This window comes from Carassius carassius, chromosome 46 (genome assembly GCF_963082965.1).
Source record: "Carassius carassius chromosome 46, fCarCar2.1, whole genome shotgun sequence".
NCBI classification, from domain to species: Eukaryota; Metazoa; Chordata; class Actinopteri; order Cypriniformes; family Cyprinidae; genus Carassius; species Carassius carassius.
Genome location: NC_081800.1, coordinates 18,612,233 through 18,630,092, shown reverse-complemented (window position 1 = coordinate 18,630,092; position 17,860 = coordinate 18,612,233). Strand labels below are relative to the sequence as shown.

Below are 17,860 nucleotides of genomic sequence, written 5' to 3'. Positions count from 1 at the left end.
GAATGATTCGTTCGCGAACCGGATATCACAAACTGCTTTGTTTTGAACTGTCTTACAACAGACACAGAAGAGAAGACAATGCTGAATAAAGTCATAATTGTTGCTATTTTTGGACCAAAATGTATTTTCGATGCTTCAACAAATTCTAACTGACCCTCTGATGTCACATGGACTACTTTGATGATGTTTTTCTTACCTTTCTGGACATGGACACTATACTGTACACACAGCTTCAATGGAGGGACTAAGAGCTCTCGGACTAAATCTAAAATATCTTAAACTGTGTTCCAAAGATAAACGGAGGTCTTACGGGTTTGGAACAACATGAGGGTAAGTTATTAATGACATAATTTTGCAAATTGGGCGAACTAACCCTTTAAATGCTACATACGAACAACCACTAAAGTTACAGGAATTTCTCACAAGCCAACTTGTACAACATATAACCACTTGCGGTTCAGCAAGTGAGTCTTATATTGTGTGTTCACCGTCTTTTCTGATTGATTCATAACTGTCATTGATTCATTAATAAGAACCGGCTCTTAAAGTTTCATCACAAATTGAATTACACTGGTTACGGTGTGTTTCTGATCCACTAGAATTCAGAAGATTCTTTTGTTCAGGATTCAGAATACATTGGGTGCATTGTAATTTTTTGAATTACTAAAAAGAACCAGTTATTAGAGGCATTTGTTTGGGAATCTATCTACACTGGTCACACTGAATCCTACTGATTCACTATAAAAAGAGCCAGATCATAAGTAATTTGTTCAAGAATCGGACTACAATGGCCGTGCTGCATTTGTTGTTTGCTAAGAAGAACCAGTTTATTAGATTAATTTGTTCAAGAGTCAGACTACACTGGTTTCTGAGTCAGACTACACTGGTTTCTGTTTATTTAATTCACTAAAAAGCACCAGTTCCTAAAAAGACATTACTTTAGACAACAACTGCACTACACATTTGATACATTAAAAAAGAGTCATTTGTTCGGGAATCAGACCACACTGGTCGTGCTGTATATGAAACTAAAAAACATTTGTTTCTGGTATTTTTTCCTCTGTTCCCAACCCAAGAAAGATGCTTAGCACCTGCAATCAAAAGTGACAGATCAACATGAACTCAAACATGTCACAAATATCTTCAAATACCAAATAATTGTCTCATAGGAGAAACATCTGAGAAAAGTTTCAAAGTTCAGATTTAAAGGGATAGTTCACCTAAAAATGAAAGTTTTATGTTTATCTGCTTACCCCCAGGGCATTCAAGATTCAAACTTCACAGATTTTTAGCTCAGACCATTGCAGTCTATTATGCTTTAAGTAGTCTTTTAAAGGAGCTGTATGTAAGAAATATATTTCAATTAATCATAAAATGGCCCTGATGTGTCACTAGACATTAAGAAATCATGTTCATTTCAAATACTTATACCACTGACAACAGTAGTCCGGCCAGGATATTGTCATTTAAAAAGTGGACTTGCAGCCCTCAACTGATGTTGATGTTGTCATTTTGTGTTTTGGCCTGACGCGTCTCCCTCCACCTATGTACCAATCACGAAGTCAGTAGTGTTTCGGGATCCATGTTGCCAGCTTTGCTGTAACCTACCCTAACTCCAGTCGGATAAAAATGTCTAATGTAACTAAATCAAAAATACCTCGTTATAATTCAAATATTCATCATGACAAAGTCCGAAATAAAACCAGAATTTGTATTGGAGATGCTTTTGAAAGATGGAGACGGCTGAAAACGGAGAAGAATTTGAACACAGGCGCCAACGTTGCTAATTTTCTCCTGGACAGGTAGGATTCATCTATGCTTGGCTAACTTGTACTTGATGTCAATGGACATTTCATATATTCATGACAGTCGAACAAAGTTATGCATGTTTGTGCAAAGTAACATGACGTTAGCTCACATGGACGTATAATAACATTAGCAATGCATTATAGGAGCCCGTTTCTCTGTCATTATGCTGAGACGCTGAGGAAAACAACATTAGCACGCCCATTATGGCAATTTGAAACGTTATTGAGACAGTAGCCTATAATGTTACCTCAGTAAAAATGATTCGTCATTTGTTCTTCACGTATATCGTTGACTAAGTTACACATGCTGCAAGTTGACCTGTATGATTATTGCTAAGGTAATTTAGTTACTCTAACAATATTTTCTGATGGAACTGATGAAAGATACATAACGTTACAAGTTAGACTAACAGCTACCGTTCTGTCTGTCACGTATGAGCATAAATCTTTACGATTATACTATCACATACGAGCATACATCTTTACGATTATACTGTCACATACGAGCATAAATCTTTACGATTATACTGTCACATACGAGCATACATCTTTACGATTATACTGTCACATACGAGCATACATCTTTACGATTATGCTGTCACATACGAGCATACATCTTTACAATTATGCTGTCACATACGAGCATAAATCTTTACGATTATACTGTCACATACGAGCATACATCTTTACGATTATGCTGTCACATACGAGCATACATCTTTACGATTATACTGTCACATACGAGCATGTAAAGCACATAAATCTTTACTATTATAATTAACTAATGACAATTAGTAAATTTTTTAAATACATAATTACTTATCAAAATATCTCTCATGAAGCATAAACATAATTAACAGAAAAAAAAACTTACTGTGTACGTCTGTTCGTCACTTGCCATTGGAAGCTCATTGAAGCAGCCTACGTTTCTGCTGAATCCTGCAGCTTATCTGGCAACCTCGAGTCAGGGGGTATGGGGAGGGGATACACCGCTCTACAGTATTTTTATAGTGATTGCAGTACCAGTTTTGGCCACAATCCTACATACGGCTCCTTTAATGTAAGTGGATGGGAATCAAGGCTAAAACATACAATAAAACAAAACAAAAAAACTATCTACAATCTCAATTAGTAGTGTCTATGGTCCACTTGAGAGAAAAGTGGTGGTAATGCACTTTTGCACAGGTCTGCGATCTGCCATAAAGCAAGAAGAAAAAGCCTCCTCACACACCTGCTTGAGGACACACTCAGGAGAGCTAAAAATCTCAGTTTGTGTTCTACTGAAGAAACAAAGTCATCTTGGATGCCCTGGAGGTGAGCAGACAGGGTGAACTATCCCTTTAAGGTATGAGTGCATGTTGTGGATTATGACATGAAGAGTGTCTTCAAGAAATGTTAACCACAGATTTTATTTTAATCATAAATTGAACACAACCACTCTAAAAACCCATTAGAGGTTTCTGAATTAGCCGTCCGGGTTGGCCTAGAGACTGATGCCAGGACTGAACAGCTCTATACAGAATCCTCCTCTCTGCTTTATGTCATACTATCTTGTACTTTTCTAACAATTTTAAACCTTTGTTAACTTATGTTACTGTCTCTTTAAGATGAACAGCTGGATCAAAGCATCTGCTAAATGAAGAATGGATGTAATATCAGTGATCATATTTTAACCACAACATAAAAATCAATATTAGGCAGTCAGTAGTAAAATGCGTTGACAGAGTATAATGATTTGAGAAATTTCAGCAGCCTGTCATAATTATTATGTCTTCCTCTCTGCTCCTCCAGAACATCCAGGTCACATCACCCACACGGCTGTGAGGCCGAGGAGGTGAGTTAAGTGGGACTGAAGGATGACGATAACATGGTCTTTTGGAAAGAGTTACAAAACAAGTTGAGTTTCTGCAGCCTGTGAAAGCGTCCTGAGCCCAGCACAGGAAACTGGGGTGTAACTCTAGTCATGGTTAGGAAGTGTTTGTGTCCTTTCAAGAGGTCTTTACAATATACAGCAACATACACTGAGGAGTGTGGGGGTGGTCATAAGGAAGTATGTTTGTCCAAACTTGAGGAAAGGTAATGCCTTTGGTTACACAATGGAGTTTAAATCTGTTCTTCTGGGTAGGGATGTTGCGGTGACGGATTTTTTCCACCGGTTAATCGACGTGTAAAAAAAACCGGTAATCCCGGTGTCACCGGGGTTGCGTGTCGGGGATTTCGGGAGGCCGAAAATGCGGTCGTGCAGACGTGCACACGTCTCAATTTACTTTCACTTTAATTAGCGGCAATTCAGTAGCATTTGTTTGAATTAATCATGGGTTAATTTATTTTATTCTTAATAAAAATACACAAAACAATAAGACACTCGCTTGTATTACACACATCTTTATTGCAAAATGAATAATAACTTAACACACCATGCAAAAACTAAACGAAAGCACTTATGAAACACCTTTAAAGTGCATTTATTAACAAAACGAACCACTGCACACATCGTGCAAGTATCAAACAAGACTCGTTAAATAATTATAAATATTCGTTAAATAAAGTGCCTGCCTTTTTCAGCAAAAAAAAAAAAAAAAAAAACACCGCACAACCATCAAATATGAAACGAACGAACATCAAAAACAAAAAACTAATATAAAAATTAAACTCACGTTAAGCTGTTAAAAAAAAAGAGGTAGGCCTATTAACTGCATACACCGTACAAAAAAAATTATAAATAGGCTAAATGAGAAACAATAAACGAAAAACCTTCATTTTAAATTGCAACAGTTCGCTTTGAAACCAGATCTTCCGCCATCCTTTGCCAGTTAGCTTGCCTCACTCTCCTCTAATGATAAATGAAATCGGACACCTGCTGCTTTACTGCGGCGCTCGTTCCGCTTATGCTAAATTACGAAGGCACGTAGTCACTAACTGAATTAAGTGCTTTATCGCTATAGGCTAAAACTTCAACACGATGGGGACGGTGCCGGTGGTCAAGTGCTATGACCGGTAGGTGGGTTAAACACCGTGTATCACCGGTAACACCGACTATCGCAACAAGCCTACTTCTGGGTAATAATATCAGTTTTAAGCTTAAAACGTCTCGTAACTAGCTAACAAGCTTTCGTAAAGGGATAGTTCACAAGACCCAATGAAAGTTTTGTAGTTATTTACTCATTCTCATGTCATTCCAACTTCTGTGTAACACAAAATAAGATATTTTGGAAAGTACTGCAGTGTTTTATGTCCATGCAATGTATGTCAATGGGGTCCAATGCTTTTCTGGATGCATTTGCCTTAAGCTGTATGGACAGCTGAAACATTCTTCTAAATATCTTCTTGTGTGTTCTTAAGAAGAAAGTCAGTCATAAAGGTTTAGACAATACAACATTTACAATCTGAATGGTCCTAGCCTGTGCAAAACTCACCATCATGATGCTAGCATGCTATGAATGGTTGCCAGATTGTTGCTATGGGTTACTAAGGTGTTCTGTGTGTTTTTTTGCATTTTGCTATGCAGTTGCTAGGGTGTTCTGGGTGGTTGTTTACTGGCCCAAGTCAAAACAGCCCTCCAGCAAATGTCTATGTTATTCCGGTTTCTCTTTTCATGTCTAAGTGTAAGGAATCAGTTTAATAGAGGGCTGTAACTTACTGTTTACTACAGCTAAAACTATTAGACCTATTTTCATTAAATGATATAAGGCTGAAAAAAAAAATTATATATTTATATATATATATATATATATATATATATATATATATGTGTGTGTGTGTGTGTGTGTGTGTGTGTGTGTGTGTGTGTGTGTGTGTGTGTGTGTGTGTGTGTGTATATATATATATATATATATATATATATATACACACACTATTTTAATATATTTAAAAAATATATCTAAATATTTTATTAAAAAATAGAAATGTCAACTTGGCAACTGAAGTACATTTGAAGAAAAAATTGAAGTACTAAAATTGCTAAACTAAAACTGAAATAAATAAACAATTACATAAAGCAAAAACTAATCAAAATGACAAACAAATGATTTAACAAAATTACTCAAAGAAACTAAAATTAAAATACAAAATACATTAATAATCCTAAACACTGGTTTTATTATCTACCAGGCAAAAATCTTAAATTAGAGCGCTTAGAAAATAACTCTACTCTACCAGTCACACAATTTATGGTAAAATTCATATTAATAGCCCAAACAGCCGGAGTTTAATAATTAAGATTAGTGAAAAGAGTAAATAGTGATGCAAGCACCACTGACGACATTCCCAGTAAGATCTAACAGATGAAAATATATAATAATGCAATATATTACCATGCACATGCCCTTTTTCAGAAACTTATAGGGCTTTTCTGACTAGCAAGTAGGGCTGGGCGATATAAAAAAAAAAATGATATCTCGATATTGTCAAAATTTTTACGATATTCGATATATATCTCGATATGTTTGCATTTGCATTTAAATAATAAAAAATAAAACATGATTTTCTTTTGCCCATTAAAAAAAAAAACTATTTAGATTAAACAGCTAATTTAAGCAGTTAAAAAATCTAGACCAAGAGATCACTTACTGCTTTTTATTAAATGAATACATGTAGGCCTATATGTAACTGAAGCAATGCAAATTAAGTAACAGTTACAGAAAGTGCATTCTTCTTTTTAGTGCATGCAATTCACAATTTAAACTATGCAACTGGGATAAGTATTTTATTTAAAAAATTTTAACAAGTTTTTAAGCTAAGAACACAAGTCTGTCAACTGTCTGTGGTTTTAAGAGAAGCTCTGTGGTATGAAACTATGTTCCTACTGACAATAAAAACCCTCTTAGATGGGGAGCTAGTTGCTGAAGCACATAGCTCTTATATATAAATATATATAAATGAATACCAAAGACTTTTGCATTCTCTCTGTCTATATTATGGAAACTGGTAAACATATCAGTGAAATTCCCCAATAGTAATTCCAAATGGCCATAGCCTATGTTTCTCTATTCAAACATCAGCGGTCGAGTAAGTGCATTTATTTTGCGATCACAAATGCAAACAATACAGTTGAGATCTCACGACAGAACACAGACCGGCTGAACGACGCTTTCATTAGATCGCTCAATTCCAGCTTGTTAAGTGTTTTCAGATTATCGTCGGCGGCTCTTCCGCAATGAGGAGTGAGCACGTGCGCATGGTTGCCAGATTGCTTAAAATAAGCAAACACCGGGCAGAAAATGTATCCTTGTAACAGTGGAGCTCTGATTCGGAGATTTAAACTCTTGTTATCTGGCAACCGCTATCATTAAAGCTCTCGTAGTAGAGGGGCGTAGAGCAGTCAGCAGTTACAGGTTCCTTTTTTGGACATTCGGCGCGTTCTTTTGGGAAAGTATGCTTGAATTTGAAATATTCGATATTCCCGATATATTCAAATTGTACATCGTCGTCAAAATTATTCCGATGTTATCGCTAATATTCGATATATCGCCCAGCCCTACTAGCAAGCACATGGTAATGATATCATTTATCTACTTCAGGGATTTCCTGTGATGTGGGATCATTCCATCTGTGAGCTGCGCACAGCTTAGCATGATCCTATAACAAATAATGAGGGCTGAGACGAGGGCCAGCTCAGTCCGATTAATGCCTGATCATCAGTCAGTGAATGAGACCATGAGATTATTTCACTTACAAGCTGTTAGAGTGCCACTTCCGTATCACTTCCAGACCTAAAGCTAACCTTCACACAACACGTGACAGCAGCACTTTAAATATGAAACACAACCAAAGTCTTTCTGTGAAGTCAATGGGGGTCTGATAAAAATACATTAACTTGGCCTTGACACTGAGGAATCCATTACAGCGTAACCATTAGTTAAAACACATGCGCTCCATACGCAACGTGTACTGAACAAAGGCTGCTTAAAAGCCAATGAAATCCACCTGGATCATTACTCCCAGTCTTCATTCATACGCTCCACTGATATCTTGTTGAACACAAGATTTATTTAAGATTATGTTTTCCAACCAACACACACAGCAGCAGCAGTGAAATGGAGGTAACTGGCATCCATCAGCCCTCAGAGAGATGGTGTTTGGGTGTCTGCTGCTGCGGTCTATCCTCAAAGGTGGTTTACAGCGGTAATAAGAGACTGTGGAGGATAATAGCAGAAGATATTATCAGAAGCAGCAGAATGTTGTTTAACATTACGGAGGATGCACACAGTGGGGACCTATGGCAGTAATACTGGGATTAGCAATATATTGGACACTGTTGGGCTAGTTATGATGTGATAATTAGGGGTGTGTCTCTATGCCATCCCAGAGTTCATAGGTTCATCTCATCGCTGATCTGTAAATGTAAACATTAACTAACCCACATTACAGAGGCCCATTTTTGTGCATTTGAGATCTCACTAGACTTGCGCTGGTTGGATTTCTTCCTGCTTTATGAATGGGTGAAGAATGAACAATGCACGGCTGTCTAAAAATAATGTTCACCGCATTTAGCTGCACACATAATAACTCAACTCCCCCTGAGATGCATTTATGGTTCTGAAATGTTTCCAGATCCAAGTTGTGACTCACAGATTTGTAGTCAAGCATACTGATCCTCAAAGTAGGACTGCTTGGTTATGGCAAAAATCATAATTATGATCAATATCATAATCATTAGCAGTGGTCGTTTAGACCAAACTCTTATGAGTATGTTTTTTTTCACAATAGCAATATAAAGAGTATATTTTGCTGGACAAATGATTGCTATAATAACACAATTTTAGATACCAATGGAATTTCGTAATACTTGATACCAATTTCAGTGCCACAGCAGAAACTAATACTAGGCTAAATAATGTTTTTAAAAAATTGAGTAAATAGTCAGTAATACAATTAAAACAAATAGAACAAATAAAACAGAGAACAAACTATGCTTTAAGTTTGGAAATTAAGTCTGGGCTTTTAAGGAAGGACGAAACCCCACTTTAAAGGAAATAATAATAATCATTTTATCTTGATTTTTGCTTTTTCATAATCATTGAAAGCCAAAATCAAAATTGAAACTAAAATTCAATTAATTGCAGAGCCCAAACTCTAGGCCCAATATATAGGCCCAAGCTACTACTCCACATTTTAGCACAACAAAGTAGCCAAGGAGAACCTAGTAAACCACAGCAGTCTGACACTGAAGGTCAAGCGTTGTTTGTTCAGGTAATCTACTTCACGGTCACCAGGGCCAACTGTGCACTCAGTGCTAGGTGTAACAGGAAAGCAACGCTGTTAGTAAACTCTCCTATGTTAACAGGAAAAGCAAGTTTTTTTTTTGGAATGTCGTGCTAGAACACCAGCACGTGTTTTGGTTAGGGATGGGTACTAAGAACAGGTATTCGGTGGACCGGTACGTAATTGGGTCGATACACAAGTACTGATAAGCTTCAGGACAAATGATACTGTTATCGATACTTGCTTTTTTTTCTCTGTATACTTCAGTATTAACGTCGAATTAGAAGCTGCTGTTTTTCATTTCTCTTCACTGAAATATGTGGCCACTAGTGTCAGATGCAATATAAGTGGTCCCCAACCTTGTTCCTGGAGGCCCCTAACACTGCACATTTTGCATCTCTCCTTTGTCTGACACACCTATTTCAGGTCTTAAGAGTCTCTACTAATGAGCTGATGATCTGAATCAGGTGTGTTTGATTAAGGTGACATGGAGAACACGCAGTGATGGGGGGCCTCCAGGACCACTGCAATATATGCAGTAGTGTAATACTGAACGAAGGAGGCAACACAAGTAATATAATGAAACATTCACTAACAAAACACAACATCTACCTCAAGCAATGCACTGTATTATGTCTCGTGGCTCTATCTCTAACCAGGGGCGGGTCTACGTGGTGGCCAGGGGGGGCACAGGCCCCCCTGAAATTCGATTGGCCACCCCAGGTGCCCCCCCCCCCCATAAGATGTCTTGTGATTGGTTCATTTTATGGCCAGTCAATTTATAGACTCTACTGAAGTTCGCGATTCAAAGAAGTGCAGCAGCGTCAGAGAAACGTTGTTATTATGTTATTAAAATGTTACGTGTTACTTCCCCAGCACATCTAGTACTTACGCAAACGTTGATCACACTAAAAACAATATAAAACTAAAATGCTATAAAGATACAGAAAAGATTAATTCATTCTTTACCTAGGTCTTTAGTCTGTGATTAACTCACCTCTTGTCTGACAAGTCTTCGGGTTCAAGTCATTCCTTAATCACGTGACAGACCCATGCGCTATTTCTGACATTTCTGTCACTGTGTTTTTGTTACGGTTTCTTGAGGATCTGTGGTGTTATTATTTTATAAATAAATAAAATCTTGTTGTAAATAAAATAATGATTAATTTGTCTTTTTGACTGTCTATCAGTAAATAAACACTAGACTATATAATAATATAATAATCCAAGTTTTTATAGCTAAGTTTAATTTTTAATCCAATTTTGAGTTTGCTGGTTTAATAATTGCTTTTCCTAGGCAGACTTGACAAATTGGTCTAATATATGTATACGATGCTTGCTCAAAAAGGACATAATGACATAAATTAAAAGCAAATAACATTTTGAATCCTAAACAAGTAACACTACAGTTCTATAGTCTAATCTGAAGGGTTTACTCAAAAGACATAAATCATTCAACAAGGTAATTTTTGAAGATTAGAATCCACTGAAGATTAGAATCCACTGTAAAAAAATAAATAAAATCAAAGTGATGTCGCTCTATCGGCTCGAAATATGACGACTCGATCTTCCCTAGTCACATTAAAGATTCGTTCGTTCAAGAATGACACATCACAAGATACCAAACAAACAGCTGGTAGGTAACCTTTATGTATGGTATAATATGTTTGTATGGCTTTCTCAGATCAATGTTTTTACCCCGTCAGGCTCTGCTAGCGTTGGTCGTGGTTGATTTCAATCGAATGTTCAGTCAACGTTCAAACAATATACAGTCATGGTGATTTGCATATTTTGCATCAGTTTATTTTGTGACGGTGACCACATAGCAAGATTGCACTAAATGACAATATGCACAGAATGTTCCATAATAATAATTGTCTGGTGACACGTTACTTGTTAATGCATGAGAGTAAGTCAGTTAGATAGTCAGTTAAATTGTCAGGCCTAACTTAGTCATTTACACGTGAAATGACATGGATGCATTCTGTGCATTTCATTCACAATTTGAATTTTTTTTTTTTGAGATTGAGATTGAAAATAACAGACACACATAAGTGTTTCTTTTGAAGGCAGGGAAGAGAGCAGTGCCAAGCCATGAAAAGAAGTAAAGATATAGGGAGTTTCGTTGGATATATATACATGGATGACAAAAAAACTAAATAAAAAATATGCTTTATTAATGCATTTGTTTACAAATAACTTTATTAAAGTTAAAAAAATAATAAAATCAATAGGATTTACGTAATATACTGTAGAATTTAGCTTTTTTTTTTCTTTTGGTCACTAGGGGCCACCCCATTTGGAGGCAGTGCCCCAGCATGGCCCCCCCCACTGAAAATGCTCTAGACACGCCCCTGGCTCTAACTACAACTCACGAGCAGGGGCGCCTCCAAGGGGTCGCCACGGCCACCCCTATATAAACTCTGGCCACCCCTGCGGCCACCCCTAGGATTATTTACAGTGGGTCCTATTAATAACAATAGTTTAAGAAGTGAAAAAAAAGTGCAGCACCTGCTGCAGCCACAGTTTTGCGTCTCTGAGCAACATTAAAGTGTTTCGTTCCTGAATGAATCAACCGTTTAAATGATTTGGTTCAATCGCAATGACTCACTTATTAACAGTGACTCGCTGCCACCTATTAACATTATTTATTCATTTGTAACTGCAGACTAAGTATTCCATGTTCCACGGAGCTGCATTAAACAGTGTGTAAAAACATCTAAATGGCACTTCAGATGCAGCTTGTTTTATCTGCATTGCAAAGATCAATTTTGTTGATACTGATTGCATATGCTTGGTAACAGCCCAAATGCAAGTATTTGACCTAAAATATGGTGCACACTTTTAGAAACAATGGTGTAAAGGTATAAAAAAAAAAAAAAAAAAAAAAAAAAAATCAGGTGTCAGCACAATTAAAAATAAGATATCAGCACAATAACACTCATTAAAATAGTGTAATTATCGTTATCGATAAAATCCTAGAACTCACAGAGACATAACTTTTTGTCTATATTGCAAACCCTTAATTTTTTTTTCTCTATTTTTATGTGCCACCCCCAAAATTTACTGTGGCCTCATTTGGCCACCCCTGTTAACATTTTCTGGGGGCGCCACTGCTCACGAGACACGTCATCCACATATGTGGATATGTGGATATGTAAATGTCAATTCAAAGGTAGAGTCACACTCATGAGACACTGGATTTATTTGCAATCACAAAAGCAGATTATTTGCGTATGCTTTAACGCCCTGCTGGTGAAATGTTTTATTCACTTGCTGTTCTAACATGTGTTTATTCAGAGCGCGTCCACCCAAAGAGTTCATACATTAAATTGCCAGTCAAACAGCACCTGATTATTTAGTTATATTAATTATCGTCTGATTGTGCCAATACTTTCAAAAACACACAAGGTTTACATATAAACATTCTGTCATTATTTACTCAGTCATGTTGTACCAAATTAATTTGTATTTATTCTTGTGCTGAACACAAAATAATGTATTTTGACGAATGTGGGTAAGCAAACAGTTGCTGGTCCCCACTGACTTTGATAGTAGGAAAAAAAAATATGAAAAGTCACTGGGGACCAGCAACTGTTTAGTTTCCCACTTTTTTTCAAAATAACTTATGTTCAACAGAAGAAGAAACTCGTTAAGGTTTAAAACAGCTTGAGAGTGAGCAAATGATAACACAATTTTCATTTTTCATGTTAATAAAATAAAACACAAAGAGAAAAATAACTCGTTGCTCTTGACTGAAGAACATTAATACAGTTTCTAAAGTTCAGCAGTAATAAAATAACTTGAAATTTTCAACAACTTATCTTTTTGCACCAAATAGTGTTGATAACAGTATCAATAAGTGTCGTATCAGTAAGCATTATCGTTATCGATCAAATGTAAACGATACCCATCCCTAGTTGTGGTGCATATTCGAGTTTAAAAGAGTCCGGAGAATGGCTATGTGGAATTAAAGAGGTCTTCAAATTGAAATTGTGAGAAATAACCACATTTCGTACTGCAGGGGAGCATTTCCATCCTAGACATCAGTGGCTGTTTGTGTGTCTTTTCAGATCAAATGACACCGTCATCTCTGAACATAAATAACCCAGAGTCTCCTTAGAAGTTAACATGGGAAGCCAAGATCAAATGTATCTATTTATCCAGAATATCCACCAATGACATTACATATAAGCAGATATTGCAGCTGAACAGAAGGGTATTGTGTAAAAAGTGTGGATGCTAATATAGTTATAGCTATAGTTCTCATTCTTGGTCTAAAGAGGCCTTTTGTCACTTCAATAGACATTTGAGGGAAACACTTTAAAAGAAACTCACCCAAAATTGACAATTCCAGTTAGAAGTCAGCATATATGTACTATTATAGATAGCAGCGACCATAATAATAAAAAAAAAAAATCCAATGCCACCCTGAATTCATTATGTAGTATTTGCTTAAGTAACAACTGAGAAATGAATAACTTTATGATCTGCTATTTTAACAGTAAGTAATATGTATAACATAATAATTTTTGTTATTTTATACAGCTTCAATATGGTTAGAATATTGCTACTTAAAACACTAGATGACCTATTGTGAATGACTATGTATTCACAGTCTCAAATTTGACTTAATTTCAAAATGACAATGTTTAACAATCACAGAAAAATAGAAAGCTGAAAGGACAGCTGCTTGTTTTATCTGACAGCATGTTTGCCATTTGGAAATATTAGGCAACTGATCCATTCATGTTAGGTGACTGACAAATTGAAAAGAAAGTGACAGTTCTGCCTGACAGCTGATGGTTCACAGTCTCTCACTTCCCCTCAACTAACCTCAGTGACAGAAGTGACAGAAAATGACTGAAATTCTGCTACACAACGAGTTTGCTGTCTAAACATATTAGGACCTGTGAGATGTTAATTGGATTTAAAGATTATGTTTGATGTCTTCCTTTTATCTGGCCAACGATGGTCAGTGTATCTGACCCATCTGTCTAACATGGAAGTACTTCTAATAAATTTTAACTTAATTTTAACTAAATTGAGAGCGTGTTTGTTTTAGAGCTATGAAAGGTGCTGTCACCTTTCAAAATCAGGCTGACTTTGTCATGTCATGTTCAGATTTTCTAGTATGATGGCTCTGAAGGCCAGGCCTAAACTTCAAAAGCTTCAAATCCCGGGAAACCAGAGCACTGTCAAATGGAGTTACAACAGAAGACACTGTATTAGGAAATAACCAGGATATATTACATGTGGATAACTGAAGCATGCCACTGGAGTTGACAAAATTAGCTCTGTTTCAGTGCATGTGTGGTGCTGTGGCAAGCCATATAACATGAATTAATTAAAACTAATTAGTATTTATTATGTTACTAGTAATTATTTATTAATTATTAATTATGTCTGATAAGTAATCAGACAGTGACTGCTATTTTTTTCTATTTCACTAATAACCAAGAACCAATTTAGATATTTAGTAGCCATTATTTTTGGCTACTAGTCACTTAACAGTGAATATCTTAATATGGTTACTTTTATCGTTACTTTTATTAAAAAAAATTAAAAAAAACTTTTGTTACTGACTTCTATGCTCACCCGTGGTTCAGACAGTAAAACAAACCAGTAACTGTTAGAACCATTCTGGGGGGAATAAAAAAAAAAGCTTCAAATTGCTGCCAATTTCAATAGTTAAAGGCCATGTTGCAGGTTAACCACCACTTTCGATTAATGGGTACATAAATCATTCAAGATATGTATATCATTTTTAAAATGTCTCAAAAATGGTCTTAAAGACCTATTTTTTAAGTTTTTGGTATTAACGGTTTTTTTACCCAACACGTTGATGACGTCACGTTGGGGAGAAGTTGAGGAAAGGTAGCCTCAGTCTAGTATGATGCCGCGTTCCAGGCAACCCGTAACCCGTGTTTTTCCAACCTCAAACCCGTGAAAGTGCACTGGAACGGCCATCAAACCCGTGACTTCCCACCCATGAACTCTTGTCTCGTACTAGATCGATGTACTCCGAGTTCCGAGGTCACACAGCACGCGAAACAACGATGGCAGCCACTACGAATAATAGTGCCTACGGATGCAGTGTTTATGCAAGTGGCACACGTTGAAAAAACGATTTTAGGTCAATGCAACGTTGCAATAAAACAAATAATCTAGTTACAATTCCTTGCGCTCAGAAAGTTGGGCGTAACTTGCCTGGAACGGTACAAAGTCGGTAGTAGTAAGTGATTACGAGCTCAAAAACCTGCCTGGAACGCAGCATCAGAACTATAGCGGCTGACTGGGATGAGGAAGAGGTGGCAAGAGCCAACATGTATGATCCACAGCCGTGTAATTTCGATCGAGCCAGTCGTGAGAGGGCAAATGAGGAATTGCCAAGAACTGATGTCCGTCAAAGCCTATGCATGGTCCGAGGAGAATGAGTGGAGAGTTGGTGAAGTGTCCTGGTGAGTTACTATCGTTTAGCATCGCAGCAATGAGCACTGGAGCTAGTCTACGAGCAGCAGTGCACAATAACGAAACACACACATATATATGTACACACACACACGTGTATATATATATATATATATATATATATATATATATATATATATATATATATATATATATATATATATATATAAAATTGTATTTATTTTTTACTGTCATTGAGTAGCACCGAGTAAAAAAAATAAATCTAAGTTTTCTTTATATCTAGTGGCAGTGATCATGACGTTAGTTCAGATAAGTACCGGTAACCTTTTTCATAGTGTCGTAGTACTGGTAAACGTTGTCTTTGTCATCTAAAAATAGAAGGCATCATGTTTGCTATATGGACGTTTCTAAGCGTTTATCTCGTCCTCCGGTGAAAATGTTGTTGCAAACGTAGTCGCGTGTCTGTCGCTGTGTTTGGCAGGTGCTTGTGTGGGCGGTGCTGTCCCACGGAAACTGCGCTGACAAGCTTGTGCTGTAGGGAAGTGAGTGTCTCTCTATCTATCTGTCTGTTTATCTAACTATATATGTAGTCTATCTGTCTATATATATCTATGTATTTATCTATAATCTGCGCTATCTGAATACTCATGTCTACTACTCGTCTCTCTAGTCACTCTCAATGCGGCTTTGGTAAATTCTCTCTCCAACGTGACGTGATGCAATGCATTGTGGGGGAAAGGAGACCGCTGTAAGATAGTACCTACTTTTTCGTATTATATTCCGTTTTGTGATACCCAACAACATAAAATACAATGGATAACAGTTTAAATGTTTATTACCAACAAGCAAATTGCACAAATTTGTTAAAAAATTAACCTTGCAACACGGCCTTTAAGATACAAGTCACTGTTGGGGAAAAATTTAAGTAAAGGAATAAGTAGCAATATGTACAGAAAAATCAATAGACTGATGTAATAAATCAATATAGTAACCACTGGAACAATCATTAGTCCAAAAAATATCCAATTACTAGTGAAAATGAAACTTGAAATTTAAAAGATACTAGTCAATACTGGATTACTTAGTATATACAAAATGTAACTTAATGCAAAGACTAGGTAGTAAGGAATAATGCTGCCCTCAAGTGCACCTTGGGAATCTGTTATTAGGATGCAAGTCCTATAAACAAAGCAAAAGAATTAGGCTTTATTATGTATTGGAATTCAAAAAGATACAAATGTAAATGTACATTTATATCACTTACTTATACATGTTTACAAGAAATTAAAATATTTCGATACTTCCGTCTTCACATTGACGCTAAACGTAAATGTTAAAGCGGCTTGCCACATTGGGTTGCTCTGAGTCGAGCACCCGCGCAAGAACGCGCACTTTAGAACACGGGTTCAAAGCAGGTGCCAGCAGCAACAATGTAACAATGTAGCAACGTCACAACGAACAACCAAACGTTCTAAACCTATGTTCTAAACGCTTTCCAGGTTTGACAGCGTCTATAAGGCACGTGACTGCCGTAATGCTGAGTCGATCATGGGTGTGATCGTGTTTGTTGAATACCACACTACAATATGAGCAAAATCATATTTCTCCATACTTACCCGAAATCCTGATCCATGGATTTGAAAAAGAATTTATAACTGTTGACCGGCCGGTTGTTGAGGACATTTTTAAAATCCGCCAACGTGACTTTTTCCGGAGAAACCGCCAGTTTCACTAAATAAGGGGTTTCTTCTTCGTCGATATGGTATATAATTTTGGTCTCCGCCATGAGTAGGCTTATATGGGTAGGATAATCATTGACAGAAGAAGGAGCAAGGGTTGCAGCAGCGCGATACAAAATATATTTGTAGACTATAACTCGTCAAGTGCCATTTATGCGCTATAAAGCGACATTGCTGGCTGCCGGTTTCACGTAGGCAAACAAAAATCCTGGTCTTCAACGGAGCGATCGGTTCCAGACATAATGGGAGCTTGCGCGTCTCTATTACGGCGTCAATGTTTCTCTCTGATCGCCAGTAAAACAGGAAGGGACGGTTCACATCCCTACGAGCAGGAGTTCAGGATATTTTAGCATTACAGGTTTCTCGTAGAGGTAGGCTGCCCTCTAGCGGTAGACTTGACTGAACTGCTGTGGCTCTGCTAAGCCAACAGCTGTAATACACTGTACTGTACATTAACCTTGTCCTTGCAAAACCTTTGCAGAAATGCTTTTTTTTCTTTCGTGTTTTCAATATATACAAGGTCGAATAAAAAGGTGGGAGTGTAAGCAGTCTATATATTTTTATACAACTAAGTATATGATTAAAAGATGACAAAACAAAGACCTACTGTCAATCGTTGTTACAGATTTACATTTTAAATGTATCACAAAAATCGTTTGTCTTGCACTATAGGTACCA

The 17,860-nt window shown here is 36.8% G+C and overlaps 1 protein-coding gene across 2 annotated transcripts in view; it reads right to left on the bottom strand.

Moving 5' to 3' along the window:
• Positions 1 to 17,500, bottom strand: part of LOC132128829 (segment polarity protein dishevelled homolog DVL-1-like) — a 38,669-nt gene extending 21,169 nt beyond the window's left edge. For both annotated transcript variants that reach the window (XM_059540190.1, XM_059540191.1), the window contains exon 1: positions 17,060 to 17,500. In XM_059540190.1, the coding sequence (XP_059396173.1) occupies positions 17,060 to 17,229 (170 nt within the window). In that variant the 5' untranslated portion in view covers positions 17,230 to 17,500. The remainder of the gene's footprint in view (positions 1 to 17,059) is intronic.
• Between the last annotated feature and the right edge of the window lie 360 nt (positions 17,501 to 17,860).